This window comes from Pelmatolapia mariae, linkage group LG4, assembly GCF_036321145.2.
Source record: "Pelmatolapia mariae isolate MD_Pm_ZW linkage group LG4, Pm_UMD_F_2, whole genome shotgun sequence".
Taxonomy (NCBI): domain Eukaryota; kingdom Metazoa; phylum Chordata; class Actinopteri; order Cichliformes; family Cichlidae; genus Pelmatolapia; species Pelmatolapia mariae.
The window spans coordinates 17,819,766-17,847,759 of NC_086230.1; the positions used below are offsets into that span (position 1 = coordinate 17,819,766).

At 39.1% G+C, this 27,994-nt stretch overlaps 3 protein-coding genes and 1 long non-coding RNA gene across 14 annotated transcripts; 2 read left to right on the plus strand and 2 right to left on the minus strand.

Annotated features, from left to right (window-relative positions):
• Nucleotides 1-252: 252 nt before the first annotated feature.
• LOC134626135 (interferon-induced protein 44-like) lies at nucleotides 253-13,186 on the minus strand. Of its 10 annotated transcripts, XM_063471674.1 has the most exons (9): nucleotides 13,051-13,186; nucleotides 12,896-12,941; nucleotides 12,741-12,788; nucleotides 12,616-12,649; nucleotides 12,239-12,434; nucleotides 1,358-1,477; nucleotides 1,056-1,227; nucleotides 879-979; nucleotides 253-748 (listed from the first exon to the last, which is right to left on the minus strand). In XM_063471674.1, exons 1-8 carry the CDS (start codon nucleotides 13,057-13,059, stop codon nucleotides 942-944), a joined length of 663 nt encoding a protein of 220 aa, XP_063327744.1. In that variant the 5' UTR covers nucleotides 13,060-13,186; the 3' UTR covers nucleotides 253-748; nucleotides 879-941. The 10 variants fall into 10 exon arrangements, 3 of the variants coding, with proteins under 3 accessions (XP_063327744.1, XP_063327745.1, XP_063327743.1); XR_010093799.1 differs by lacking the exon at nucleotides 12,896-12,941 and having other exon boundaries at nucleotides 1,326-1,477; nucleotides 13,051-13,154; XM_063471675.1 differs by lacking the exon at nucleotides 12,896-12,941 and having other exon boundaries at nucleotides 13,051-13,181.
• Nucleotides 7,225-9,856, plus strand: LOC134625383 (uncharacterized). The gene is made up of 3 exons (XR_010093720.1): nucleotides 7,225-8,020; nucleotides 8,359-8,435; nucleotides 9,712-9,856. It is a non-coding gene; the product is annotated as an uncharacterized LOC134625383 (long non-coding RNA).
• LOC134626134 (myeloid-associated differentiation marker-like) lies at nucleotides 12,306-27,972 on the plus strand. 2 transcript variants are annotated; one of them, XM_063471672.1, is made up of 4 exons: nucleotides 12,306-12,400; nucleotides 25,758-25,865; nucleotides 26,367-26,837; nucleotides 27,324-27,972. In XM_063471672.1, exons 3-4 carry the CDS (start codon nucleotides 26,571-26,573, stop codon nucleotides 27,882-27,884), a joined length of 828 nt encoding a protein of 275 aa, XP_063327742.1. In that variant the 5' UTR covers nucleotides 12,306-12,400; nucleotides 25,758-25,865; nucleotides 26,367-26,570; the 3' UTR covers nucleotides 27,885-27,972. The 2 variants fall into 2 exon arrangements, with proteins under 2 accessions (XP_063327742.1, XP_063327741.1); XM_063471671.1 differs by having other exon boundaries at nucleotides 25,758-25,846.
• On the minus strand, nucleotides 14,676-20,103 carry LOC134625384 (lipopolysaccharide-induced tumor necrosis factor-alpha factor homolog). The gene is made up of 5 exons (XM_063470604.1): nucleotides 19,758-20,103; nucleotides 16,915-17,167; nucleotides 16,654-16,695; nucleotides 15,436-15,580; nucleotides 14,676-15,322 (listed from the first exon to the last, which is right to left on the minus strand). Exons 2-5 carry the CDS (start codon nucleotides 17,150-17,152, stop codon nucleotides 15,217-15,219), a joined length of 531 nt encoding a protein of 176 aa, XP_063326674.1. The 5' UTR covers nucleotides 17,153-17,167; nucleotides 19,758-20,103; the 3' UTR covers nucleotides 14,676-15,216.
• Nucleotides 27,973-27,994: the final 22 nt, after the last annotated feature.

The window sequence follows — 27,994 nt, forward strand, 5'->3', positions numbered from 1 at the left end:
GGTAGCCTGATGTTTAATAAGGTTTACTATAAGAAATGACATGTATACATATCTTCTTAATAAACACGTCAATTAACTGAACATTATTGAGTAAATAATAATGATAATCCTCACACATAATATTTCAATTGGTAAAAACTAGATATACTTATAAAATACTCAATGCAATGATCCCAAACACACAGTCAAAAACTGTTTTTTGCCCTCATAATGATAAAGCAATAATTTGGATTAAAACTGAAACATTTGAAATATTTAAAACCAAAAGTTTATTTATCCAAATAATTAAACATTAAAGAAAAAACTGAATACAACCCAGTCAAGTTAATTTCATTTGAACAGATTCCATTAAATTTCCTATTTCCTATTGTACTCAAGTATTTTTCTGAGTGCTCCAGCAAATCTGCAACAGAAGGGCTGAAAAAGGAAATAAAGCTGTTGCAATGGCACGTGATACACATGATAACTGCATTAAATCCATGAAAATAAAAAGCACAAAACAAAAAGCAAATCATTACTGCAAACCTTCCTGTTCATCACCATTTTAACGCTGCATTATAGAAGGCTGTTTGCGGTATTAGCAGAGCTACACATTGTTGACAAAGTCCTCTTCAAAGTCAATCATCTTTCTCAGTGCTCTGAGGATCAGCGTGTCAGTGTTGTCGTCTGTGTGGATTTCTGAGTGGTAGTTCTTCACAGGAAAGCTGCAGTACAGTGGAATACCCAGAGACTCGCTCACTTTCTCCATCTAAATTTGAACAGTTTAACATTTGTTAACAATTGTTTCTTATAAAGGTATACATTGTTTTTCAATTTAAAGTGATTAAATCATTGGTAAAAAAAAAAAAAAAAAAGCATATATATATATATATATATACCTGTTCCTTTAAGGGTGAGCTCTTATACACATTTTTTATGTCCGCTTTGACTTCTAGATAGGCTTAATCAATTTTAGTGAGGAGAAGCCTTTGAGGAATCCCTGTAGATACATAAAAGCTCAGAGTAAAGATGATGTTTGTCAGGTTATTTAAATCAACTGAAAAGCTGAGCCTTACTCAAGTGAGTGGCTTCTTGTCTGACATCCTTCATCTTTTTCATATATTTATCACTCAGTGTTTTTGCTTGGCTCACGGAAATCACAGAAACCAGAACATAAACTTTGTCACTGAGACCAGGGTTTTCACTGTAGTCGCGATCTCTCTTGGATATTGAAGTCTCTGTATTGAACTGGAAAAGAATAAAAAATGAATTAATTATAAATTGCACATAGATCTTTCTTATTTTAAAAAATGGTATTGTTCTGCCTTAAACTTCAGTTATTATACCGGGTAGCCATCCTTCACATGTCCCTTCATACCCTGCTTGATGTCTTCCAAGAAAACTCCTTTTTTTTGTCCTTATCGACACCCATGATGTAAGTGAAGGCAAAAGGGTAAAAAGTCCCTGGTTCTCCTTTTTGAATTTTGAAAGTTGTGTACTGTAAAAGAGAAATGTTTAGCTGTTACGATAAACAAGTCACCTCATCAGCGTAGACCATAACGCAGTTGGTATTGTGATTCAATAAACTAAGGCTTAAATAAGGCTGTTTCCTAAAAGTACAAATAGATAAGTCAGTGAAAATGAACTCCAAACTGAAAATCAGTGTCAGCACTTCACTTGCCCTGAACAATTGATTCTGAATCAGCATTACCTTGTTCCACTTTGACCTTCAGTGGTTCTCTCTCTCCCTCCCAGTCACCATCTATGTGTGTGTGTGTGTGTGTGTGTGTGTGTGTGTGTGTGTGTGTGTGTGTGTGTGTGTGTGTGTGTGTGTGTGTGTGTGTGTGCGCGCGTGTTGTTTCTGCTTATTTGCAGGAGTGGAGATAAGTCTCTTGTAGCAGGGTTTCTCAGGTTTATACATGTTCTAAAAATCACAACCTGCTTTATCGTCCCATCTCCGGCTCCTTCCTGTTGGATCACCCTGTTGCCGCACCAACCCGATTTAACTCTTCCATCCACCACTTCTGGTTTCCACTTGCCTGCTGTCAGCCTGTGGCCTATTTACTGAAACTGTGAAACATCCTTTCTCAGTCAATCAGGCCGACTGACTCTGTCATTTGTTTTAGGAAATTGCTAAAAACTAATTTTTATATATATTTTATCATTTTTGGCCATAGTTTGCAATCATGCATGTGTGTATGCATGTATGTTGTACATCAAGCTGGCTGTAGTTAAACCTTTACTTAAAAAGCCATCTCTAGACCCAGCAGTCTTAGCTAATTATAGGCCAATCTCCAGCCTTCTTTTCATATCAAAAATCCTTGAAAGAGTAGTTGTCAAACAGCTAATAGATCATCTGCAGAGGAATGGCTTATTTGAAGCGTTTCAGTCTGGTTTCAGAGCTCATCACAGCACAGAAACAGCTTTAGTGAAGGTTACAAATGATCTTCTTATGGCCTCTGACAGTGGACTCATCTCTGTGCTTGTCCTGCTAGACCTCAGTGCAGCGTTCGATACTGTCGACCATAATATTCTATTAGCGTGATTAGAGCACACTGTAGGTATTTCAGGTACTGCATTGCAGTGGTTTGTATCATATCTATCTCATAGACTCCAATTTGTGCATGTAAATGGAGAGTCCTCTTCACACACTAAGGTCTATTATGGTGTTCCACAGGGTTCAGTGCTAGGACCAATTCTGTTTACATTATACATGCTTCCCTTAGGCAGCATTATTAGAAGACATAGCATACATTTTCATTGCTATGCAGATGACACCCAGCTCTATCTATCTATGAAGCCAGGTAACACACACCAATTAGTTAAACTGCAGGAATGTCTTAAAGACATAAAGACCTGGATGGCCGCTAACTTTCTGCTTCTTAATTCAGATAAAACTGAGGTTATTGTACTCGGCCCTGAAAATCTTAGAAATATGGTATCTAACAAGATTCTTACTCTGGATGGCATTACCTTGGCCTCCGGTAACGCTGTGAGGAACCTTGGAGTCATTTTTGACCAGGACATGTCCTTCAACTCACATATTAAACAAATATGTAAGAATGCTTCCTTCCATTTGCGCAACATCTCTAAAATTAGAAATATCCTGTCTCAGTGTGATGCTGAAAAACTAGTTCATGCATTTATTACTTCCAGGCTGGACTACTGTAATTCATTATTATCAGGATGTCCTAAAAACTCCCTGAAAAGCCTTCAGTTAATCCAAAATGCTGCAGCAAGAGTACTGACAGGGACTAGAAAGCGAGAGCATATTTCTCCTGTTTTGGCTTCCCTTCATTGACTTCCTGTTAAATCCAGAATTGAATTCAAAATCCTGCTCCTCACATACAAGGTCTTAAATAATCAGGCCCCATCTTATCTTAATGACCTTGTAGTACCATATCACCCTATTAGAGCACTTCGCTCTCGCACTGCAGGCTTACTTGTTGTTCCTAGAGTATTTAAAAGTAGAATGGGAGGGAGAGCCTTCAGTTTTCAGGCCCCTCTTCTGTGAAACCAGCTTCCAGTTTGGATTTGGGAGACAGACACTATCTCTACTTTTAAGATTAGGCTTAAAACTTTCCTTTTTGCTAAAGCATATAGTTAGGGCTGGACCAGGTGACCCTGGATCCTCCCTTAGTTATGCTGCAATAGACGTAGGCTGCTGGGGGATTGCCATGATGCATTGAGTTTTTCCTTTCCAGTCACCTTTCTCACTCACTATGTGTTAATAGACCTCTCTGCATTGAATCATATCTGTCTCTCTTTCACAGCATGTCTTTCATCCTGTTTTCCTTCTCTCACACACTGTAAAATGTAATTCTAGCTGTTTGTTATTTCAACATATTATTCTATATCAGTTTGACGATAGATGACTGAAGTTGTTGTTATAACATAGAATTACAAGTTAAAAACGTCCCAATTACACCAAAAAAAGCTAACTTGAAAACTCATGTCCAGCTAAATCAGAAACTTATGTGAACTTGACAATGGGGTAAGTTGAGCACAGCAAGATTCAAAACTGCCTCACGTGACTGCTACCGAGGTGCATCATGGGGAATTGGCGGTTAACGACATGCTCACTTTACTTGGACGTTTTCTAATCGTCTTCTTTGGAATATGCTTTCAAGGTGAGTAACATTGGTTATAACTATAAGGAAAGAGAGCTACAAAAGTTGGAACATGTTTTGAATTTATGGCATGACGTGTGTTTTTCTCTTTTACCGAAATGTTTGCTTTAGCTAATGTAACTTTAGCCGACAAGGTCCAGCTTGTGTGTCATGACCAAACTTGACCTAATAAACTGACATATGGCCTTTTTTATGGGTTTAATGTGGCGCTGAGCAAATCACAAGTATTGTGCCGCTAGCTTTAAGGTTGTGCACTCAACCACTGTTGCGATATTAGCAAGCTAACTCAGCTAATTAATAAAGCTTATTTCATATTGTCTCTGTACTTGTAAATTCCTTTCAAGTTCACAGGCTGTTGTATTTTGGTGGAAGTTCATTTTGGCAATATTTCCAATAACTGGCTGGGTTCAAAAAGACCTTTTTGGCAGGACTCGGATGCTTGTTGTCATCTGTTTATCCCTATGTAATCACTTAAGGTGTTATTAACTGCTGCATGCTAAGCTGCAAGAGTGCACTGAGGACAGAGACAAAATATGGTCTACAAACCAGCATTATATTAGTTTTTATCAGATAGTCCTCCAGTGTGCTTATTTTTTGCTTTAATTATATTGTGCAGTTATTTGTTACCCTGAAATGCTTTATGCTTAACAACAGTTCACTATTTTGACTTATTTTTGAACTCTTGTGATCAGTATGACTAGATTGTGTGAGTTTCCATACTAAACGAGCTGTAGTGATAAAATAATTGGCATCAGAGACACTGATTTTTGGCATGGTATACTGCAGAAGTTTTTTTTTTTTTTTGCATAATTTACCTTTTAATTAAACTGCATTCTCTGTATTGTAACAAAACTAACATTGTTTATATGTCAGAAAATTAGCAAACATGAATAAATGGCAAAAACAATATAATTATAACATATATTTTTATTTTACTTATTTTAGGTCTGTGAAGCCAAACTTGATGCTGGGGATTTATTTTTGTCAGTGGAGTCAAATGGTAAGTTACAATTTGTGCATTTTGTCATACTGGAAACACCTCAGATTCACTTGCCCCTCCCTTCCTTCCCTCCCCATCTCCAGCGGCCTCCCTCTTCCCGCTCCACCACAATCACCCACACATGCAGGGCCTTGGGGTAGGGGTGTGTCACCAGGGTGCAGAGGAGACATCCCCCCCCTCTGTCCCCTTCTGGCTGCCTCTGCCTCAATTTTATCCCACAACTTAGACATTCACATTACTCACACTCTCATTACACATACATATAGGATCTTGGAGGTGGGCACGCTACACGGATTCCAAACTACCATCAGGGTGTACACCTCACCCCTGGCGTCGTTGCCCACCTCTCAATTTTAAATACATGTAGACATTGAGGGCTAGCAGGAGGGGCTATATGCTTACTTGCTGCTCTGGCAGGTGGCTCCATGCCCTCCTGGGTTTTAAATGCACCTTAGAACACACATACATCAACAGTACATATGAGCGGGTGGAGGGAGGTTTGGAGTCTTCCTACACCCCCGTTCTCTGCGGCCTGCTGGAGCAGGGGGGCTAGGAGGAGGAGTTGGCCGTCCGACTGGGGTCTGGTGTGTGGGGCCTCCCTGCTGCTGCGGAGTCGGGGCGGTCTGCTTCTCCCCACCGCAGGGAAAAGGGTTACACCACCTGAGTCTGGGTGCAGTTTCCCCCTCCAGGGGCAAGGGTACCTAGACTCGGGGCTTAGAGTACGCTTGGGGAGTGTGATTGTGTGTACAGCGTCTCTCTATGTCTGTCTCCACGTTGGGTGAGTGTTGAGCAATTGTATATGAGAGCATGAGGGTGGGAATAGATGTTTGTATCTGTGTGTGCCTGTTTGTCTGTGTCTATATGTCAGGTTGGGTATCAGACGCCACCTCTCTGAGGACATCTCAGGCCCTCCAAGGTTTGGAGGCCCATCTCCCCCCACCACTTCCCCTGCCGGTGGCGGACGCCCTCAGACATCGGTGCGTTGGTGGTTCTCTGTCTCCGGGGGTGGGCGCCCAGGTACCCACCGGCTCACTCCTTGGCGGCTGCTTATTGGGGCCTGGAGCCTGGGGCTCGCTCGGGCCACCTTGGGGATGGGGTGCCCTCGGCCTCACGGCCCGGGGCTCGGCCACTCAGGCACAGCTGGCTGCCGGCGGAGCTCACGGGCACGTCACTGCAACCCCCCCTGGCTTCTGCTCCGCGGCTGCTGAGTGACCCCTCATCTGGGACTCTCCTCAGCTCTTTCTGGGATAGTGGCGCGGCTGCCCCTCTGTTGGTCTTCCTTGGTCTCTTGTGTTCTGGGGGCCTCTGGATGTCTGGAGTCTTGATCTCCTCCATACCTGCTTCATGCCCTGGAGGTCGGGGCAGTGGCCCCCCACACCCTCTAGCAGATCATTACATGAAGGAACCTTTTAAAAACAAGCGCGTTCATGCTCACAGGTGTACACACGGGTGATCACACACACAAATTACACCCTTTTTGGCTCCTACCTCAAAGCACACTGTGCGCTGTCGATCTCACGTGCTGCACAATAATGTTTAATATTTAGTATTTACTGTCATATTCTCATATATCATTGTGATCTTGTTTATTACTCTCGTTTTCTTCTGCTTGCTTTCTTTTTTCTTTCTCAACAGGTGATCCAGGTGATCGATATATGTATTTTTTGTCTGCTTATTCTGTTGGTTTTTGTTTTTTGCCCTTTTTCCCCGTCCCTCTTCTCAGGTTTTTTTCTTTCCCTCTTTCTTTCTCCACATTCTGTCCTCCAGTCAAGTCTGTCCCGTATTCAGCAAGTGAAAATAAAATAAACAATAAAAAGTTGAATCAAATGGACCATTACGGCAAGGCTGGGATGGTCCATTTGGTAAAGTAAATCCGTTGGGCATCTTTCTTCGCCTTTAGACAATAATTCTGATGGCAAAAGAACCAAACGGGACAGGTTTAAAAAAAAAAAAAAAAAAAAAAAAAAAAAAAAAAGGAAACACCTCAGATTATATTGTAATTTAATAGCTCTGTAGAACAAATGATATAAAGATTGTAGTGTCAGGGTACTTCTTAAGAAGTAATATGGCACTATTGATGATCACATGCAGGTGGCATAAACTAAATATTCAGACGTGTTACCAACAAATGATTCATTAACAAAAGCAATGGAGCAGACTGTTTAGGCTCTTGTGGTTGTAATAACATCCATAACTGCAAGTTTGTCATTAATTTATTTTCACAGGTCTAGATGATCACATTTGACTTTGTCATTTAAATGAGGTGGACTTGCAAACTTTGCGCTCTTTGGGGTAAATTGCTGTCCACTACATATACACAGAATCTGCACAGTATTTCAGATCTAAAAAGGGAGTATGTAATGGACTTGCTGGCTTTAATGTAAAAAGCCTGTTGTGTAACTTTAATGAGGCAGTTGGACTAAAACAGTGTTGCTCATCAAGGTAAACATCTGAGGAATAAGGAAACTGTTACTTGTCCTTTTACTCAGTGTTCTTTTAATCGCACGTTTACTAAAGTTTTACATCACATAAGTCATTTTCACAATCATTCTACTTTAAAAGATTTCAAGACAGAGCTTATTGTTCTCTGAACTTCTTGTTTGCTGAACGGCAGGTAAAGTGCATCTTTTTATTTGTTTGCTTTTGTGTGTTTGTGTTTTCTCTAATGGGCCTCAGATGACCGTTTGCTTAAATTTGGGTCTCAAAGAATCTTTTTTTAATTCTGCCTGTACTCTCCACCCCTCTTCTTCTATTGCTCAGGTTGAAGCAGAATTTGCCCGTCTTACATCTGTTGACCTGAAAGGGTTCCTTTTTGCTGTGCTTGACCATTATGGAGAGGTTCGTGGAGCTGTACAAAATCAAGAGCAGCATAGAAGGGCTAACTAGGCTCATAAGATGCTTCGGAGATGATGTAAGTGTTCAACTGCGAAATCTAATCCTTTGTTTAAGTTTTAGGTTATCCAGTTCAACTGATGAACTCATTGAAAGAAAGCTGATAAGTAAAGTCTGTCATCATATTTCACAACCGGACATTTAGTGTGGTAACTTTTACAGAATCTGTGTATATTGGTGGTAGGTTGGATATCATATTCTACTTGAATGTCCTGATAAGCCTGATTCAAAATCTCCAATGATAATCATATATTGATGGAATTATGCATCAAAAAGCTGTGAATTTGGAGCTGTCTACATGCTTCATAAACACTGTTTAAAAAGTGTTTTTGTTTTCTTTTTGACTTCTTTGACCAGAGCCCTACACAAAGGAAGAGGACAGAGGACCTCATTTTCTAAAGGAAGATCCCTCACACACTTTCAAGACTGTGAAGGTTAGCATTGTTTCTTTTAGTAAATTTAATAATGACAGCACCACAGTGGATTTTAAATTAAAAAGTACATGTGTACTTTTTCCTCACCAAATGTATTATTACAAGATCTTTGACACTGGATTTGGTCTGGGTTTCAGAGAAACTAACTGGCAAACTAGCATTGATATTATTAGTGTCTTGTGTTTATTCATGTCTTCACCAGGGTCTTTGACATTTCGCTGCTGTACTGTTCACTTCAGCTTTACGTTTGATTTCTCACATTGTATATTGTAATGGCAGAGATATTAGGATATTTAAGGGGCTGCAGTGGCTGCTACAGCTGTGGGGGGCAATACTTTGGTGAAATGTCCTGGACCCTGGAAAAGAGACTGTGTAGACTGGGTAAGCAATTAAAGGTTACTGGCCGAGAGTCATTGGGCAGCTGGGTAAAGGTGGATGTTGATATTCAGTGCCAATTATGCAACCTGTTCAGCCATGTCTATATGCTCTTTTTTCATGCTGTTAATATAGGGGGAAAAAATAAACTTTAATCAATAAACTGATTAAAGAAGCATTGTCTATGGAGCCATAATCTGATCCTGTAGTGTAGCTGCAGTTTGCACATTTCATGTATTCTCAGCCAGATTTGGTTTAGAGCACAGCCAATATTTAGCATAAGTAGATTTAAATTCACACACTGGTGATGGCAAGCTACATTGTAGCCACAGCCACCCTGGGGCGCACTGACAGAGGCGAGGCTGCCGGACACTGGCACCACCGGGCCCTCTGACCACCACCAGTAGGCAACAGGTGAAGTGTCTTGCCCAAGGACACAACGACTGAAACTGTCGGAGCCAGGGCTCGAACCGGCAACCTTCCAATTATAAGACGAACTGTCAACTCTTGAGTCACGATTCAGTCATCCACCCATGTGTGTGAATGACTGAATGTGTAAAGCACTTTGGAGTCCTTAGGGGACTAGTAAAGCACTATACAAATACAGGCCATTTACCATTTAAATTGAAAATTTTGTTTGAATTCTGCAATTGAAGACATGCTCAGTTATTTATGAACATGGTCTTTGTTTAAAGCAAGAAATGGATTTGTAACATGGGGGTGCATATCTCATTCTGAAAAAACTTTAACAACTAATAAGTGTTACCCAAAGCCAATCACCATCATCCAAAGCATCAGTATGGCTCTTCTTTGGAAAGATATGAATTGTTAAGCACACGGGATATTGTGTAATTGTAATTGTGTAATTTATTTATTTTTTTGTCTTTGAACCCTTTTATAGCCGACAGGTATTGAAGACACGTTTTCTAAGAGGACGAAAGTTGGCATTGCGATGGTGAAAGAAGAAGACATCGATGTGTTGGTTGTCCTTGAGGCAGCAGTAATCCTGTCTAATCTGAGGGATGTCTCAAGTGCCATTTCCATGCTGATGGGCCTTCTTTTTGCCCTCAACATACACTATCCAAAGGAACTTAAGGACATCTTTGAAGTCATTCAGAACATCCTAATGAACATTGGTGGAAGGCAGTGCATCTCACTAGTGCATGGTCTAAGAAACAGACTCTTGCAGAAAGCCATGCAGAACTGTAATTGTATGATCCTTAGTGTTAAGGACAGTTTTTATTTTACTGTTTGTTTTTTTATTCTTGCAAGTTCTCATTCTCACTTTTGTATGTCACTAAATGACTACACTTTACATTCCAGATTAGACAATTACTCATTTGTTCATGGTTTAAGAAACTTATGTGAACAACAATATAATGCTGGACTTTGCAGATGCTTATCTCATGCAAGTCAGTAGTTTTTCCTTTGTTTTGCAATTGAGCAGACTCAAACTAATGTTTCTGAAATATCCATATTATCAAATGTTTCAGAAGCATGCAGTCATTTTCAGAGATATTGGTTCTGTGGAATTTGTTGCAATTGTAAACGAAGACAAATACAAGAGTTTGATGTCTTAGTTGTTATAAACTGATCTTTACTGTCACTTATCAAAGGTTTTGTACTATTTTAATATTTCACGTTTTATGCTAACAGGTGTGACTGAGCACAATGAAGTTTAAAAATTTTGTAAATGTAAAGAATAACTTTTCTAAAATAGCAAGTGTCCCGTTGATACATTACATTAATGCAGACTTTATGTTGTTACTTCACAAGAATCACTACTGCTCCTAGAGTATTGGTCAGAATTTCATCTTCACCCAAACTGGGCTCAAGACCAAGTTCAAATTTATTGTTTCACAGGGAGCAGCCTTTGAGTTTTGATGGATTGTGAGCCTGATGAGCTACGTCACTGATTTTTCTGTTTCTCAGATGACTAAGATGGCACAATAAATGGTGAATGTTGGGTGCTCATGAGTAATTGTCTTGTCATGTTCTTAAAACAAACTTTCTGTATGAAATGATCAGATAGACTTTAATGGAATCTGTGGGGTTTTATTTTTTTTCTGTAAACAACAGAAAATTAATTTAAAGGAATGTAGATATTTAAACCTGAGATCTAAGATAAACCTAACAGGTAGTTTTGCTGAAATGGATGTTAGAAAGCCAAAAAAAAACAAAACAAAACTTAAGATGTTTAATACACATTTTTCTTTACATCCAGTCAATCAACTCTGATAATTAAAATGAAACTGATTTACAAGTTCACTCAGCTACCTTAAGGAGCTCAGTTAATTAATAAACTTAAATCAACTTAGCTAACAGATTATGTTAGTTAAGCTAAAATAGATTCCTAAGTTAAAAGAACTACTAAAGTATTTGAATTAACTAAAAAACCCAAGTCAACTGAACTAGGACAAGAGTTTAAACAATAGATTATTTTAATTTAGCTGAAAGGGTTTTCCCAAGTAAAGATGACAATTAAAGGAGTTGAACTGACTAATAAATCTCAGTCAACTAAACTAAGATGAAAGTTTAGACAACATGTGATTTTTCATTAAGATAACAATTGGTTGTGTTATAAGAACAAACTCTATTTCTTGACTTAACTTAAAATTTTAAGGCAGCCCTTTACCTCATATTTTTAAGTTGAAACAACAAGTTATATTTTACAGTGCACCAACCAGTCGCAGCAGATGGCCACCCCTCCCTGAGCCTGGTTCTGCCGGAGGTTTCTTACTGTTAAAAGGGAGTTTTTCCTTCCCACTGTCGCCAAAGTCCTTGCTCATAGGGGGTCATATAATTGTTGGGTTTTTCTCTGTATCTACTGTACAATATAAAGCGTCTTGAGGCGACTGCTGTTGTAATTTGGCGCTATAATAAATATAAATAAATATAAAATATAAATAAAATTGAATTGAAATTGAATTGAATGTTGGGATGAATGTTTGTCATTATGGCTGATTACGTGTCTGTGTGTTTTAACATGTACACTTATCTTCAATCTGTGGCTTTTATTTGAACTGTTAAGCACCATATAACTCTGTTTTGAAAAGTGCCATATAAATAAAGTTACAATACTACTACTACTACTACTACTACTACTACTACTACTAATAATAATAATAATAATAATAATACTGCCTCCTCACTTTTTTAACATATTTCCCTTTAGTCTCTAGCACGGTGTAGATTGATGACAGGGGAGAAGGCTGTGATAGGCTGGGTGAAGTCTGCAATGATACAGTTGATAATAAAACTGTTTCCTAGGATGACATTTGAGCAGCTATACTGTGCAAAGTCATTGCTTATTACTAAAAGGCCAGCCAAGGCTGATAGAGAAACCCATCTGCTGACTAGTTTCATCACAGCTTAGCTAAACACTTACAGTGCATGAAATACAAACTTGGTTAAAAACTGGCACGTACTGGTTTCGTGAAGTTTTCCTGAGGAGCTGCATTGGCCAGAGCTTGGCTGGTCGTTCTGCCTCGTAAAGCAGCATCAACCGAGTTGATGAAGCTGGACTTTTCAGAACCAGTGGGTCCATAAAGAAGAATTCTGAGGTACTGGATCTCACTGTTATGTGGCTGGTATGTATTTATGTACTGCAGATCATTCTCTTTGCTATTTGTGGAAGAACATTTGCGGTGTTAAAGCCAAATAAGCTAGTGATGCAGATATTTTATAGTTACAGTACAGGCGCAGTTCAGAACAAGGCTAATGGTGACTGATTGCAGAAGGTAATCATTTGTAGTTTTAGTCCATGAAGCCAAAAAGCAAACACTGAACATCAGCACACACTCACCTCCATTCTAGTTTCCGCCATTCATTTTCTAAATCTAACAAAATACATAAAGAATATTAACTGTGCAACGTTTCCCAGCTGTTTTTGTAAACTTTAAGCTTGATTCTCCATTTTAAATGTCTTACTCTTAGAAGACAAGGAGTCATCAGGTTGAGAGCTCTGTCCTCCCATAGCTACAACAAAGCACAATATTACAGCACATACACAGGCACAAATATTCTTTTTGAGGAGGGTAGCTGGCAACATTACCACAACATGTAGACCAACTAATGCTACTAACCTTCATCTCCAAGCAGAAAAAAAAATGCAACACTAAAGAGAAGTAACTAGTTACAACCATTAAAGATGGTTTCAATGTCATAAAAAAATTATTAAAACTAATTAAGCTCAAGAAAAAAACAGGAAGTTGTACTGAGCATTTTTCAGCCTCCTTACCTCAAACATTGTACCAGGGGAAACACCTCAGCTGTGTATGCTTTTTGCTTCTCTCTAAAATAAATGTTTGAGCTGCTCTTTTTTTGTTGACAACTACATAGAAAAATTTTCCATTTTCATGTCACGTTTTATTTCAAATGTATTTTCCCTTATCTTACTCCACATGTTTCACATGTTGTCATAACACGCCCTATCTATGGTGTACAGCATGTAGAGAAAGAATCCCAGCACGCCGTGGGATTATGTCTAAAACTCTCACAAGGTTGTGTGTGTGTGCGTGTGCGTGTGTGTGTGTGGGTGTCAACCTTAAGCTCCCTACGTTTCTGCACAGTATCTTAGCTATTCTGTGACTGCACTCTTCTGGACAGAGACCTCCAATGTTGTACCTGGAGTCGACTGGAGCCATTGGGGGACTTACAGCTCGCAATGCTCATATTACCACTAGAACTACTTCAGATGGTTTTAGCTGGTGTTTTCTCTGGGGTGGAATGATTGTACAGCGTACTTGAATTTTTTAAGTCATTAATTACTTTAATGACTTTACAAAACGAGACATGTGTGAACATGTTGAATTCATTTTGAATTTTCTCTCATTTTTTTAAGAAGTGGTGCTAAAGGTTCTATTGGCCTATTGACCTTTCACTAGAGACTACAACTGGTAGTTTCTCTTTGCAGCATAAAAATAATTTACTTGACAGCATTCATTCGCCTGACAGTCCAAGAAACTTTGTGAAGATCTAAGAGGAAGATTTACACAAGTAGGGAAGGTTTTTTGAATGTGTCTCCACTTTGGCTCTTCTTCTGTTGGAAACTGTTGTCTGTCACTGTCCACAGTAAAGACAGTGTTACATCATCATGGACTGAGAGGATGCTGACCAAGAAAGCTCGACTTAAATTTGCAGCTGCCCACATGGACAAGTTTACCACAGTGTTTGTCAAACACAGCGGTGGTAGCATCATGCTCTTGGGTTGTTTTGCTGCCTGTGGTATTGATCCATTGTGGATTGAAGACAAAGCAGATTGATTAACAAAGAAGGAAGAGAACCTCAACGTCACCTCAAATCAACAGTTGAAACTTGGATCTTCCAATAGGACAATGATCCCAGACACAAGCCAACATTGTTTTTGGAATGGATAAAGCATACTGACATTAAACTTCTGGAATGTTCTTCTCAAAGCAACGACCTAAGCCTACCTTTTTAGAAACGATCAAGTTTATCTGAACTCTGCCAATTCTGGTCAAATTAGCAGAATTATTCCAGAAGCTTGTTGATGACATGAGGATTAACATAAAAAAATATGTCAGAAGCTGAAGAACTACATGAAGAACAACAAAAAACAAATAATCAAAATGAAAATTCCATGGCTTTGTAACCCTAGCCCTTTCTCACAAGTTAATTAAAAAAATTTAGCATACCTTCAAACGAAAGTGCAAAATTGAAAATCAGTTAATTAGTTCATCTGTTTGTTTATTCCTTAATCGTGTGTGTTATGTGTCAGACAGACACTTAATCACACAGTCAAACCGCAGTCAAACAAAACAAAATCATGTTGTTTTTTCAGGATGATTCCAACATCAGATCAATGATGAAATCAGCCTCCTAACCACACTCATTTATCCGTGCATTTAATTACCACAAAACAATATTCCAGGCATATTCCTTTATTGTCCGAGTTTTGCTGGTTACACAGAAATAATTTGGAAATAAGTTTAAGAGTTTGGGTGTCTAAGTAATTCAAAGTGCATTAGAAGTATTGCAATACAAAACTAGGTATACTAACAGAAAATAAACAATAAAGATGATACATATAAAATATCTTGTAATCAGTGGCATAAAATTATATGACAAAAATATACAAAGAAGGTTATGAAAAAAATATAATCTACTAGTATTTACAGATTTAATTTTTGTATTTGTAATGTTGCAAATTTTTCTGGTGTATAAGCAGAATGTTTATTTATCTCAAAATAATATCATGTCTAAGTACTGAATTACAGCGTGAGCAACCGCCCAGATTCACATCTGAGCAAAGGAGAAAAACTCATAACTACAACATGCAGCTGAAAAAAGTATTTATTGGTATGTTGTTTGGCTTGAAACTCTTGATTTACAAATCTTCCACTGATTTCTGTCATAGTCAAGTGAGTAAGAGCCATTAAAAGATTCACATTCGCTTATAAACATAGATGACTCTGCCACAGGATGAACAGTGGTGCTCCACATCTTGACAGGAATCAACGCAGAATGGGATACAGCAGCAAAGAAAGCACCTGTAGGTGGAAACAAGCAGTTGTAATGTTAAGGCTTTCTTAAGACCAAAGATATGTCTCAGCTCTTTTAGAGTTTTAGTTTGAAAATCCTCTACCTAAATGGTTGTATTTACCCAAAGAAGGTGAGGCCTCCACAAATAGCCCATGTCAGCAGGCCCGGGGTGTGTTGTGTCCTGGTGATCACTGTCTGGTGGCAGTGAGGACACACAGTTTGTCCAGGAACATCCTGTAGCCTCGGTGTTACTACAATGTTAGTCACTGAGGAACAGAAATGTGTAAAACACAAAATAAAGGTGTTTATTCCTATTATTCCTATTAACCTTTGTTTCCATTTTAAAATTCAAAGCACTGTAGAGCTTCATAGACTGGCTTTAAACTGACTATCAAGCTGGCAGTGAGGATCTCATGTTTGTTGCATCTTGCAACAGACATTTGCAAGACGCAGGCTGATGACCAGAACTCGCCTGCAAAGGAAAACCAAACAACCCTCAAAACTTCCATAAGGAGCCACCTTATGTTGATTAATCTCAAGCCAACCTCCTGCAGCTGGCCCATACTGCTACTATTACTTAACTATAACTAAACCCAATGTGGTTTCAAATCATTCGTCAAGTGTGTGACCCTTCACTTGCATTACTTAAGTCAGTGGGAAATGTGTTCCCCATCCTTACCTTGTATCAACAGCTAAGACTCGACATCACCACTGGAGGGTGCCAGTAGCAAGCAGTAGTGGTTGCAGTAGTAAGTTGTGGGTGGAAAAGGTCTTTTTTTAATTTCAAAGCCTTTCTGTTGTCTTGTATTTTAAAGTAATGAGCCATTCTAGCACCAAGGTTTCTAGTAGCAGATGTCCAGCACGGCATAGACCAGTAATATAGTCTAGAAGTAGAAGACTACTGGTATTAGTAGTAGTATATAACTGTACAACTGTGACATGGTTAATGTTTTACATGTGTTTAACACACAAATGTGGCTTTGGAGTGAATTCTTATGCATCTATTTCAAAAGGCAGGACTCAGGATGTGACTGCACATGGGGTGAACTCTGAACAATTGTTTTCTTTTCCCTGTAGAGAGGCTACAAACAAGCCTATTCTTCAGATCAGTTTGATATGAGACCAAGAATTTCAGCCAGTGTCTACAGAGGCAGCTCTGTTCACTTTACACGCTGGAGCAGATGCACATTCATTTTTTAACAGCTTTTTAACAGCTGTGAGAAGTTACACTTTAACCTTTTAATGTTTTTATTTTCCCATACTGCATATTTGCATGCAAGAGTTCTGAGAAATCATACAAAGACACGTAGGTGTACTTTACAGGATCAGGTTGCCTCACCTGTTGTGACAGGTGCACCCGGTGCAGGAGCAAAAACACCGCCTGTTAAACAAAGTACACAAGTCATCACAACAGGGACGAATATACATAGGTAAATAAGAACTTAGTATACTGTTTGAAGACAACTGTCACTCTATAATTTATCTCTTTAATCTTTAATCTCTTTCATTTGTGTATACAAGCAAACACATAACAACAAAGGCTTATTAGAATATTTTGCTATAAAAAGCAGGAATCTAAGTTGTGAGTGCAGACACAGACCTGGCTGATATCCTGGAGGGGAAGGTGCTGGCTGAGGGTACATCCCTGGCTGAGGGTACGTCCCTGGCTGAGGGTACGTCCCTGGCTGAGGGTACGTCCCTGGCTGAGGGTACGTCCCTGGCTGAGGGTGCATCCCTGGTTGAGGATACATCCCTGGCTGAGGCATTCCTTGTCCATAGTCCAAGGGTGGGCCGGGGTAAGGTGGAGCTGATTCCTGTGGTGGATATCCTTTTTCCATCTTCAGAAATATAAACTGAAATGGAATAAGTACAAATAAAAACTTAAGACGTATTGATCTAAGTTTTCTGGCACTGCAACACAGTATTTGAGATTTGTGTCACTTTCAATGAGTTACGGGGAACTTTTAATTTGCTTTGTCCAATGCAAACAGGAGGCAAAATATTCATTGCATTTGTTTGTGCAAAGGTTTGTGTGTGACAACCAGTTATATGGTTTCAGAGGAAACATTAGCAGATGTAGGTGTGAGCTAAAGCTTTTTAAAAGCTAACCACAGCATCACAAAAATATTTCCAGTGGCTGATATCCTTCTAATGGTTTATGAGGTTAGTATCTGACTATTGAAAAAGTGGAACAAATGAAATACTGCACAGGTTACCTAGTGTAGCACAAAAAATATGTTCAGAGGTTTTTTGTAGTTTTTCTGTAGTTTATATTATAAATATTTAATATTAAATGTATGCCTGATTAATGTGTGTCCAGCTTTGGTTCGACTCTTTAGCTGCCAAATAATCTGGTGCTGAGCAGTAAGTTCAGAGTGGGTATACAATGAGGAAGTAGGTCAGTGCTGCAACCAGTAACACAATGAGAGTAGCGAAAGTGAATGAAAACTGGGAAGTTGGGTTGAAACTTATCATAGTAACTCTTGAAAAAAAAGATGGTTTCATCTATTAAGTAAAATTGCGGTTCTGTGTGAAAAGTAACTGCCCCATAAACCTAACAACTGGTTGTGCCACCCTTGGCAGCAGGAACTGCAATCAAGCATTTGAGATAACCGGAAATGAGTCTTTTACAGCACTGTGGAAAATTTTTGGCCCACTCTTCTAAGCACAATTGTTTTAATTTAGCCTCATTGGAGGGTTTCTAAAATGAATAGCCTGTTTAAGGCCACACCAAAGCATCTCAACTGAATTTAAGTCTGGACTTTGACTAGACTGGGCAATAATCTTTATTGTCTAGAGCTTCAGCCTATGAGCTGAACTGGAAATTCTCCTTTAGGATTTTCAAGTAGAGAGCAAAATTCGTGTTTCCATCAATTACAGCAAGTCATCCTGAGGCAGAAAAACAGCCTTACACCACCACACTACCACCAACATGTTTGACTCTTGGTGTGAAATATGATATTTCCCATAAGTCTTGAGGATCATCAACATGTTTCTTGGCAAATCTGAGACGAGACTTCATGTTCTTTTTGGTCAGGAGTGGTTTTCTCCTTGAACTCTCCCATGGGTGCCATTTTTACCCTATCTCTTTCTTATTGTTGAATCATGAACTCTGACTTTAACTGAGCTGAGTGAGGCCAGCAGTTCTTTAGATGCTGTGCTAGGTTATTTTGTGACCTCCTGGATGAGTCTTCAGTGCACTCCTGGAGATGTTATGGTAGGCCAACCACTCCTGGGAAGGTTCACCACTGTTCCAAGTTTTCTCCGTTTGTGGAAAATGGCTCCAAAGTCTTCAAGCCTTAGAAATTGCTTTGTAGCCCAGACTGAAAGATGACTGTTTCACAGCTGTTGCATGACATGATGTGCTGCTTTTTGAGGGGTTTTAGCCTATTTCACATCATCAGACAGCTTATTCATACAGGCGCAGGTAGTTTTGAAGAACTTTATTCCCTTTATAAACAAAATCATTATTTTAAAAGTTATATCTGTCTAATATAAAAATGTGTTTAATGATCTGAAACATGTAAATGTGACAAATATGCACAAAAATAAGAAATCAGGAAGTGGGTAAATACTTTTCCATAGCACTGTATATATAGCGCAGTCATCTGAAGTACTAATAACAAAGAAATACTCCCTCCAACATAAGCAAATACCTTAATGATTAAAAAGTAATATTTACTGAGTGTTTTTCAAGGGTTCAAGTAAAATGCCTCCAAAAATGTTCTTCCTGAATGTCACAATTTTGTATAAAATACTATGAAAAAAACTCAACTAAGACGGGTTGCTCATATAGTTGGTGTGTTTTTTGTGGGGGTTTTTTGTGGTTTTAACTTTAACAGTGTTTTGTATTTTATAAATTAAATCTTAATCCACAAAATGACTGTTACACAGAGCTGAAATGAACTGAAGTACTAAACAGGAAAGTAACAATAACGAAGCTGTGGTACTGTGTAACACATTTACTTAGCTTGTGAGCCATGATGCAATAGAAATCCGGTTTGAATGCACTTTACTCAGTTTGAGTCCTGTTGTACATTGACTACAGATTGCTGGTCTTAGTCTCTTTTTATAATACAGAGCCTACATTGTGTACCGTGGGCTGGTCAGTGTGGTAGGAAAGAGGCCCAGTCAGTCCAACCAAGCCTTTCTGTATCCTGCTCTAAATCCATCCTAAATCAATTACAGAGAGCTACGAGCCACATACATTAATGAGGCACTGTCATTCCCCTGAGTACACCCTGTGCGCCTCATCCTGTTTTGTTTGAATGTTCTTTCTAAATAAGGGTTAGTGTTGATGAAGCTATGAAGCATAACAACAGAAGAAATACCTTTTTTTCCATTTCTGGTCTACAAAAGTACATAAAAAACAGGCAGTCTAACTATGAACCAGGAAGAAACTCATCCTTATTTGACTACAAATGTAAAACAACATTAACTTACCTCTTATCTCACCAAAAAAAAGCTTTTTCCTGGAGCTCTCTGTCAGTGCCTGAAGGTGAAACACAGTAAAACCACAACAAGAAGGTCCATACAGAGTACCGATGGACACGACTGCTACAAAATCTTGTAAACCAACAGAGAAGAAGCGTATTTCCTCGGTCAGCTTTGGAAGGCTTTTAAGCTGTGGATCTGTTAGTCTTCACTCTCTGTTTCCCCGTTCGCTGCCCCCTCCCCCTCATATATAACTGGGTGTGTCATAAGAAAAAAAAATGAAGAAAAGCATTTCCCTGTTTGCTCAGTTATTGTTTAAATGACCCATAAAAGCACAGCCATAAGATATATGAGCACAAATATGAAAAGACAGGGAGAGTGTGTGCCGCTGCTGAGAATAAAGTGTTCCTTGTTTACCACAATTCTTCTTATCAGTTTTAGTCTGTGTCTACAGCCCTGCCTACGTGTTTAAAAAAACTATGCACGCATAGAGTCCGATAACAGCATGAATCATCTCACTTAACAACAGTTGATCAAGAAATGATTGATTTCTTTTCATGTGTACCGTTTTTGTTTTGTTATTTTCTTAGACTTTTGTAGTGTAAACCAATCAATGCATGGTTAAGCTTTTGGTTTCTGTCTTCTTCTTTTTTTTGCCTACATCTGTGGTTTCCTGTGGTTTTGACTTCCTCAGTGTTCTCAGTAAATGAAAACTTATGTGACCATGTTTTCTTTCATATCCAGCCTTCCTCTTTAGAAGCAGAATAAGAGAACGGAATTTCTTAAGGACATTCTCAATCTTCCAAAACAGTTTGAATGTGCTGACAAAAATGTGCTCAACCAGAATTACAATACAAGAAATAATGTTGTACTGAATAATAGAATAGCAGGTATATAAATGCCTGCTATTCTTAAACATCTTCTTTCTTTTATTGCTAGTAGATCTCATCTCTGGTTTGTTGGGAAGGACTGAAAATGATCCTGTTCCACTTTCCTCTCAGGTGTTACGTGCTTTTACATGAATATTTGTTTCTCATTTCCTGCATGACCGTTTCAGTGTTGTACATTTACTTCCACATTATTGTGATTGCTTCCATTTACCCTCTCAACACATGACTTTGACACACCGAGGTCTTGCGATATTCAGGAAAGGACACTGAGAGGTTCACAGGACTGTTACAATAACATTATTCATCACTTCTGGAATTCACTGCAGTGTCCGAGTATGAGGGCAGCTGGCCTGACCAGTGTCTGCTTTCAATTTACGACCACTAGAGGTCAGCATAATTCCAGTGTTACAACACTGTTTTTTTATTTCCTCTAAACTTAGGGAGCAGTTCAAGCATCCTTCAGACTGGAGAGTGCGCCAGCACACAAAGAGTATCTCAAGCATCCGGTAATTGCAACATAGATCGGTATTTCTTGGGAATCAATTCCAGGCTTAAAACTAGTGTGATATCAGGCTTTAATATAAGAAATGTTCCTGTTTCGTGCCATCAGACAGCACTAGATTGCTTTAAGCAGAACAATGATTGTTCATTGACCTTAAACAAAAGTTTGCATACTGTGGACAGTATTATATGCTAATCTTGAAGTCCATCCATCCATTTCCTTCATTACTCAGGGCCACAGGTGAGTTGGAGCCTATACTAGCTGCTGGAGAGTAAAAGGCAGGGTACACCCTGCACAGGGCACCAGTCTGTTACAGGGCTAACACATAGAGACAGCCAAGCTTTTAAGCTCACATTTACATATGATCCATTTACAATGGTCATGCAAACATATATTCATAAAGTAACAAAGGAGTAAACATTGGCTTTCTTTTTCAAAAGAAAAAAAGTGCGAGGAGCCAGACATGTATAGGACAGTCTAATCTAGCGCTACTGTTCTGAATGTGGCAAGTGTTTCACATTTTTGCACTGAAATTAAATCCTGGACAGTTTAATAATGAGCAAGCAGCTGCAACATGTTTGTGATTGAAAATAAAAACAAAAAATAATGCCTTGTTTTATTTGATCTTATTTTAATTTATGTACTGAAAGTAAGGGCATGGTATATATTATTCCAAGGGAAAAGTGTAAATTCACTTTAACGTCCACCCATGTTGCAACAACTGATTCATAGTGTCTGTCATAATCACACAGGAAGTCTTGCAAAGTGAACCTGTTCACTAAATGCGATGATTTTTTTCATGAGATTCAACCCAGAAGGTATTTATGTCTCCCCCTGGGGTTAAATCAGTGATCTTTTTCTTGTTAAGTGAATGTGCAAACCACTACATTACTTCATTCAGTGCATATTCTCACAATACTGACTAATCTCCCCAAGTAAAAAAGCAGATAAGAGCTCTATTAAAACATTATAGTGTACAGATCATAAAACAGTGTTGGAAAGGTTTAGTCATCAAATTGAGCTACAGATGGAAGTTGCTCCAGTTTTAAACAACGTAAGATCAATTACAGTCCAAATACTTTCATACTTAAAAAAACAGAAATGGAAAATATGTCAAACAAAATTAGAAAAATAGTGTGGTGTTCCTTTACTTAAGTATATATTCAGACATCTTGCAAACACTCTTGACACCAAGGTTAATTTAGGATTACAGCATCCATCAACAGCAGAGCAGGGCAGGAGTCAACTCCCAGGGAACGTTTGCACAGATTTGTGTCCACGTTTGTGACCTCAGAACTCAGGCCCAGCCATGGGACTCAATGGACGGCAAGCATAAGTGTTTGTTTCTGTTCTAAGAACAAATGAGCTCGTGGTTCCTCTCCCTTCCCCTCACTCACACGTCTAATACAAACACACACTGGGTGGGTGTTGGGGTACATGCGCTTGGTACATGGCTGGCAGTGATTGGTTTAAGCTGCACATTTTTCAAAAGCCACACTGACACAGTTTCACAGAGCTTGATATTGTTTCCTCCACCATCTCTAGAAACTAACATTTAACAAAATCCCCAGTGATTTGTGTCTTTTTCCATTTTGAGAACATTTGAGGACTTTGTGGCCTATGACCGTACCCCTGGGTGCTTTTCAACGATAAGTGGTGAATAGTGGGAATGCTGCGACCTAACTTGACCCAGCGATCATTCTTGTTGCTACATGTTTGGCCTTCATTTTCATTGGTTTTCGTTCTATTGTCATGCTGTGAGCTGTCATCTCAGACTGAAACTTCCTGCAGTCTGTGTAGGCTAACCGTGTATGAGAAACTGTTTACTTGTGGTAATGTATTTGGGTGCGTATGTGTCATTTTGTACAGATGTCGTCTTTAGCTCAGTTACGTTTTTGTGATTCAGATTTCTGGCTATGACGGGATTTTTTTTTTTTAAATTGAGAACAATGATAAACACACTCAAGTCACAGGGTTGCTTCCACATCCATTTTTAAACAATCACACTTTTTTTGCTGTCACTAAAGTACTCTGGCTGTGCATTGGAAAGGCCGCAGGTTTAAGGATGTAGGCCAAGTTCAGGTCTCAGCTTAATCAGCGTTCATAGTAGCTTGTACTACTGCATATGCAGGTTTCAGGGAAAGTGGCCTGATAAAGACAAAGAAGTCAAGTTATCTTTCCTGTTGGGGCTTAAGTGGCCATGCCTGGAAAGTCTCTCTTATCAGCACAATTCCATATTATTATAAAATTATATTTATTTCAAATAGTTTGCTATTGCTCTATTTCCTCTACTTTTAGAGGAATGAACTTTGAACCATTAAATGTCAGTTTACTGTATTCAGCATTTCTCCCATTTCTAAGATGCTTATTGTGGGGCCAGGATGCTGACTGGTGCGCATTACAAGAGTAAGAGGTCGTCTTTACACATATCTGGCATAAAAATAAACAAATGAAGTGTGTAAGTTATAAGTTTGGTATCAATCATGTGAGGGACCAGTTTACACACTGCTTGTTTAACGCAGAAATCGGAGCTAAAGTTTGTTATTTTGTGTTGTTATGTGATATTTGTTTTAAATGTGTACCCCAGTATCTGATAAAACTATTAGCTGTTATTGTAGCATCTGTTCTGTTCTGTCATCAGTAGGGATCTCTCTCTCAGCCACACATTTCTTGTGAGAGTTGTATGTGTTGACATTTGTAAACTAGAGCCAATGGAAATTTGGAGCAGTGTCTCAGGATGATCAGTGGGGGGTAAAGTCATAAAACTGTGCTGTCCCATGTAAAGTGAAATACTCTGTAACCTTAGTTATAAAGTATAGTTGTTGTAATAGATTATTATAAGGGAGTGAGAACTGAATTGATGGGGTTATGTGGTATTCAGAACGCTTTCTCAAATATTTAAGGGATGAGTCAGAGTTAAAATAATAGCTCTGTGCTGTGCGCCAATCCTGCACTATTTCAACACAAAAGTTGATCCATAAAATCTTTCATCTACAATCCTATGAAAACATGTTTTCACAGGACTCTGTGCAGTCCTGAGCTGCCCATGAACCAGTAGCTTGTAGAACAACCTTTAGCAGCAATAAATTGAAGTCACTTTCAGTATGACTTCATGAGTTGAAGTCATATGACTTATCAGTGACTAATCAGTGTCCCGCATCATGGAGGAACTTTGCCCCCTCTTCGTTACAACTTTGTTGAATTTTGCAAGCACGGTTCTCTGAAGGTCCCACCACAGCATTTCAGTCAGGCTGAGGTCTCGTCTTTGACTCGGCCATTGCAGCACCTTGATTCTTTCCTTTTTCAGACATTTTGTTGTAGATTTGCTGCTGCGCTTGTGATCATTGCCCTGTTGCATTATGGGCAAGTTTTAACTGTTGGTAGATGACCTCACAACTCAATAAATGCAAGCTGCCCAGGTTCTTTAGCCACAAAACAAGCCAAAATCATGACCGCTCCACCACCGTGCCTAACAGCTGGTATGAGGAGCTGCTGTAGTGCTGATACGCTATGTTTGGTTTTTCCAAATGTTTCGCTGTGCATGGCTATACATCTCCACTTTGGTCACATCTGTCCAAAGGACACTGTACCAGAATCTTTATGGTTTGTTCATTTGCAACTTTACAGACTTAATCTGAGCTGCCATGTTGTTTTTAGAGGGAAGAGGCTTTTTCCTGGAAACCCTTTCATATCTATTTAGTCCAGAGAAGTCTGTGATATGGCATTGCTCCAGACTAGCAACAAAATCTCTGCTTTTATAGAGGTGCTCTATCTGAAGATCAGATAATACAGGCATCTAATTATCCACACCTGGCTGCTATTTACCCTCTTAATTTCTACTGAAAACTGAGTTGTTTGTGAGCTACATAAGCAGCACGAATGAATTCAAAAGCACAAAAATAATCAAAATAAGCAACATCAGCTTCTAACGTTTTTGTTATCAGTTAAGTAATTGAGGTTTTATAGGATTAGATAAGTCTCCACTGTTTTACCCATAGACTGTATATAAAGATGGATGTTTTCTCTGGCTCTGAAAAATGAAGCTAATGTGAAATTGGTTAAAGCTCTTTCTCAGTGTCAACAGGGGGTGACTGTGTTGGTTATAGAAATAGGTTTGTCTATGTTGAAGCTCACTTCATAAACCCTATTAAAACGGTCTAAACTTTAACCCTGTAAAACTTGAATGAATTGACAGGAAATTCTTTTTTTTTTTAATTGAGATTTTGTTGAATAGCCACTTTTTTTTAATTGGGAAATTAAATATTAATTTGCATATATGAGTTTTAACTTGTATTATATTTGCTACATCCAGAACTTAATACAATTTATTGCCTTAAAAGGCTTTGTGCAATTTATTGAAGTTTTTTGGGTGGTGGTGGTGGTGGGCATGTGTGTGTGTGTGGGGGGGGGGGGGGGGGGGGGGGTCTCAGTCTCTAGTTACAATTCTTTTTCTGGTGCAGCATGATGTTTGTTCAGTGACTTATGGTCCTGTTTAGTGTTGTTAGATAATGACTTGCATGTGTTACGGGGGATGGTTTTTTTGTACTGTAATGCGCTGTCCCTCTGTTCCTGATTTTGGTGCACACCATTCATAACATTCTGTTTCCAAACCCTTAGATGCCGATGCAAAACTCGATGCTTCAAGATGGGACTTCACTAACTGATAAACAACATTACTGAACACTGACTGCATCCACAGGCTATAAGTACTGTCCATGTTAAAAGGTTAAATAATTTGTATAAGTTGCACAAAAATAAGGTTTGTGTCGTGCACTAACAATTGTGTAAGAATTGCCAAAGGTGCTTGTTTTTGTCAGCAGCTGACAGTTACTTGCTGCACTTGCTGTAAATCTTGAATGTTGGTTTTCTTTGCAGTAACTCTGATCTTTTTTAAAATTATTCAGATACACAGAAGTATTTTTTTCACAATATAAAGCAACTCATTCATATTTCTTCGAAATAATCTTACTTTACATCTGTAGATAAAACAGTATACTATGTTGCTAAGGACCATTTCCTCAGCTTCTTGTAACATATTAACAGATTTAAGCTGCTAAGGGCTGGACATGCCACTAATTTAGAATTCGTAATGGATGAGCAATAGGGTGAATAGAGAAGTCTGGGTCCTGTGTCAGCAGGTGTAGTTCCTGTTATACCTAACAGCTTAGTCAATAAACCAACCCTTCTACAGTGATAAGCAAATGTGAATGTCATACATTTCTGCAGCTTTGGATGGGAGGCAACGAGGGAGCGGCCGCAGTTTCCACATACCTTCTGTTACATTCGACAGCATTTAGAAGAAGAGCTGCTGAGAGAGAAACCAAACAGCTTCTAGCGTAGCATAATAATATTTCTGAAGTGAGAAAAATAGAAGAGGTGCTAAATTAACGATAGATCCAGCTGTAATCTGTCCAACGGCTTACAGTCAGCATGGTTACAGTGGACTTCAAGACACTCACAGCACCGGTGGGCATTGTAAGGATACTGGCAGTGTTCTTAACCTGCATCTCCTTCAGCCTGGTGGCATCAGTGGGCCACTTTTCTCAGTCCTTCTGGGCCTGGTGCATGTTCAGCTGGTGTTTCTGCTTCTGCATCACCTTCCTCGTGCTCCTACTGGAACTGACAACTCTAAACACAAAGCTGCCCATCTCCTGGGATGACTTCACTGCTGCATTTGCCATGTTGGCTACCCTGATGGTAGGTGTCATTTTTTATTTTTTAAACTCTAATGTCATTTGTCTGTTAGCTATTCCTGCAGGTTGTATAAAGGACTGGCCAGCTTTCTTCATGATCACTGCCACTGAGACTTTGCTAAAGAAAATAAATGAAGGCATACGCGTTTTAAGCTCATGTGATATGTGGTTTGAGAAATAGCACAAAGGACTGTTTATTAGCCTATATGGCACTGATAATAAACTTAAAGTGAAAGGTTTCATAAGGCTCATACTACTTTAAGTACAACTAAACTACTTCATGAAAAATAAGAGGCAGATTAACTATGTTTTTAGAGATAGACACACGAACAACACCCTAAATGATGAGTTTAAAAGTCCCACGGTAGAGCTTTATTCTTTTACAGCTTTATCAATAATCTATAACTAGTTAAACTGAGTGAAACACAAGAAATCAGTCAAAATGAACTCTGAGTATCTTAAAAAAAATTCTACCCCTTCTTTCACACAGATGTTCACAGCAGCTGTTATCTATCCATATTTCTACGTCTGCTCTAGCTGCGGCAGAGGTATCGGTGCCAGTGTCACGACCTGCTTGGCCTTCGTCCTCTACGCCGTTGAGGTGGGGCTTACCCGGGCCAAACCTGGTGAGATCAGTGGATTCCTTTCCACAATCCCAGGCCTCCTCAAGGTTTTAGAGGCCTTTGTGGCCTGCATCATCTTCATCTGTTTGGACTACACCTTTTACTCTAGCTTCCCGGGGCTCCAGTGGTGTGTTGCCGTCTACTCCATCTGCTTCATTTTTGCCCTCCTCGTCATCATTTTTACCATCGGCCGCCTGCTTTCTCTCTTCCCCGCACCCTTCGACAAAGTCTTGACGGTGTGCAATGTGCTGGCAGTGCTGATGTACTTCACAGCTGTGGTCATTTGGCCATTTTACAGCTTTAGGAACGTTGTAGGCCCCAAGGATTTTTACATAGTCATTACTGTGATGACCTGCTTTAACCTCATTGCTTACATTGTGGATACAGTTTACTCGTTTAAGCTCGTCTTCTTCGTCAGCAGAACATAGGTTGCAAAAACACCCCAAAAAGTCAGCTTGAACTTATCTTTGATTGGTTGATTGATTGTATCATAGTTATTTTTATTATGGTTTTATGTCATTCTTTTACTGCAGATTTC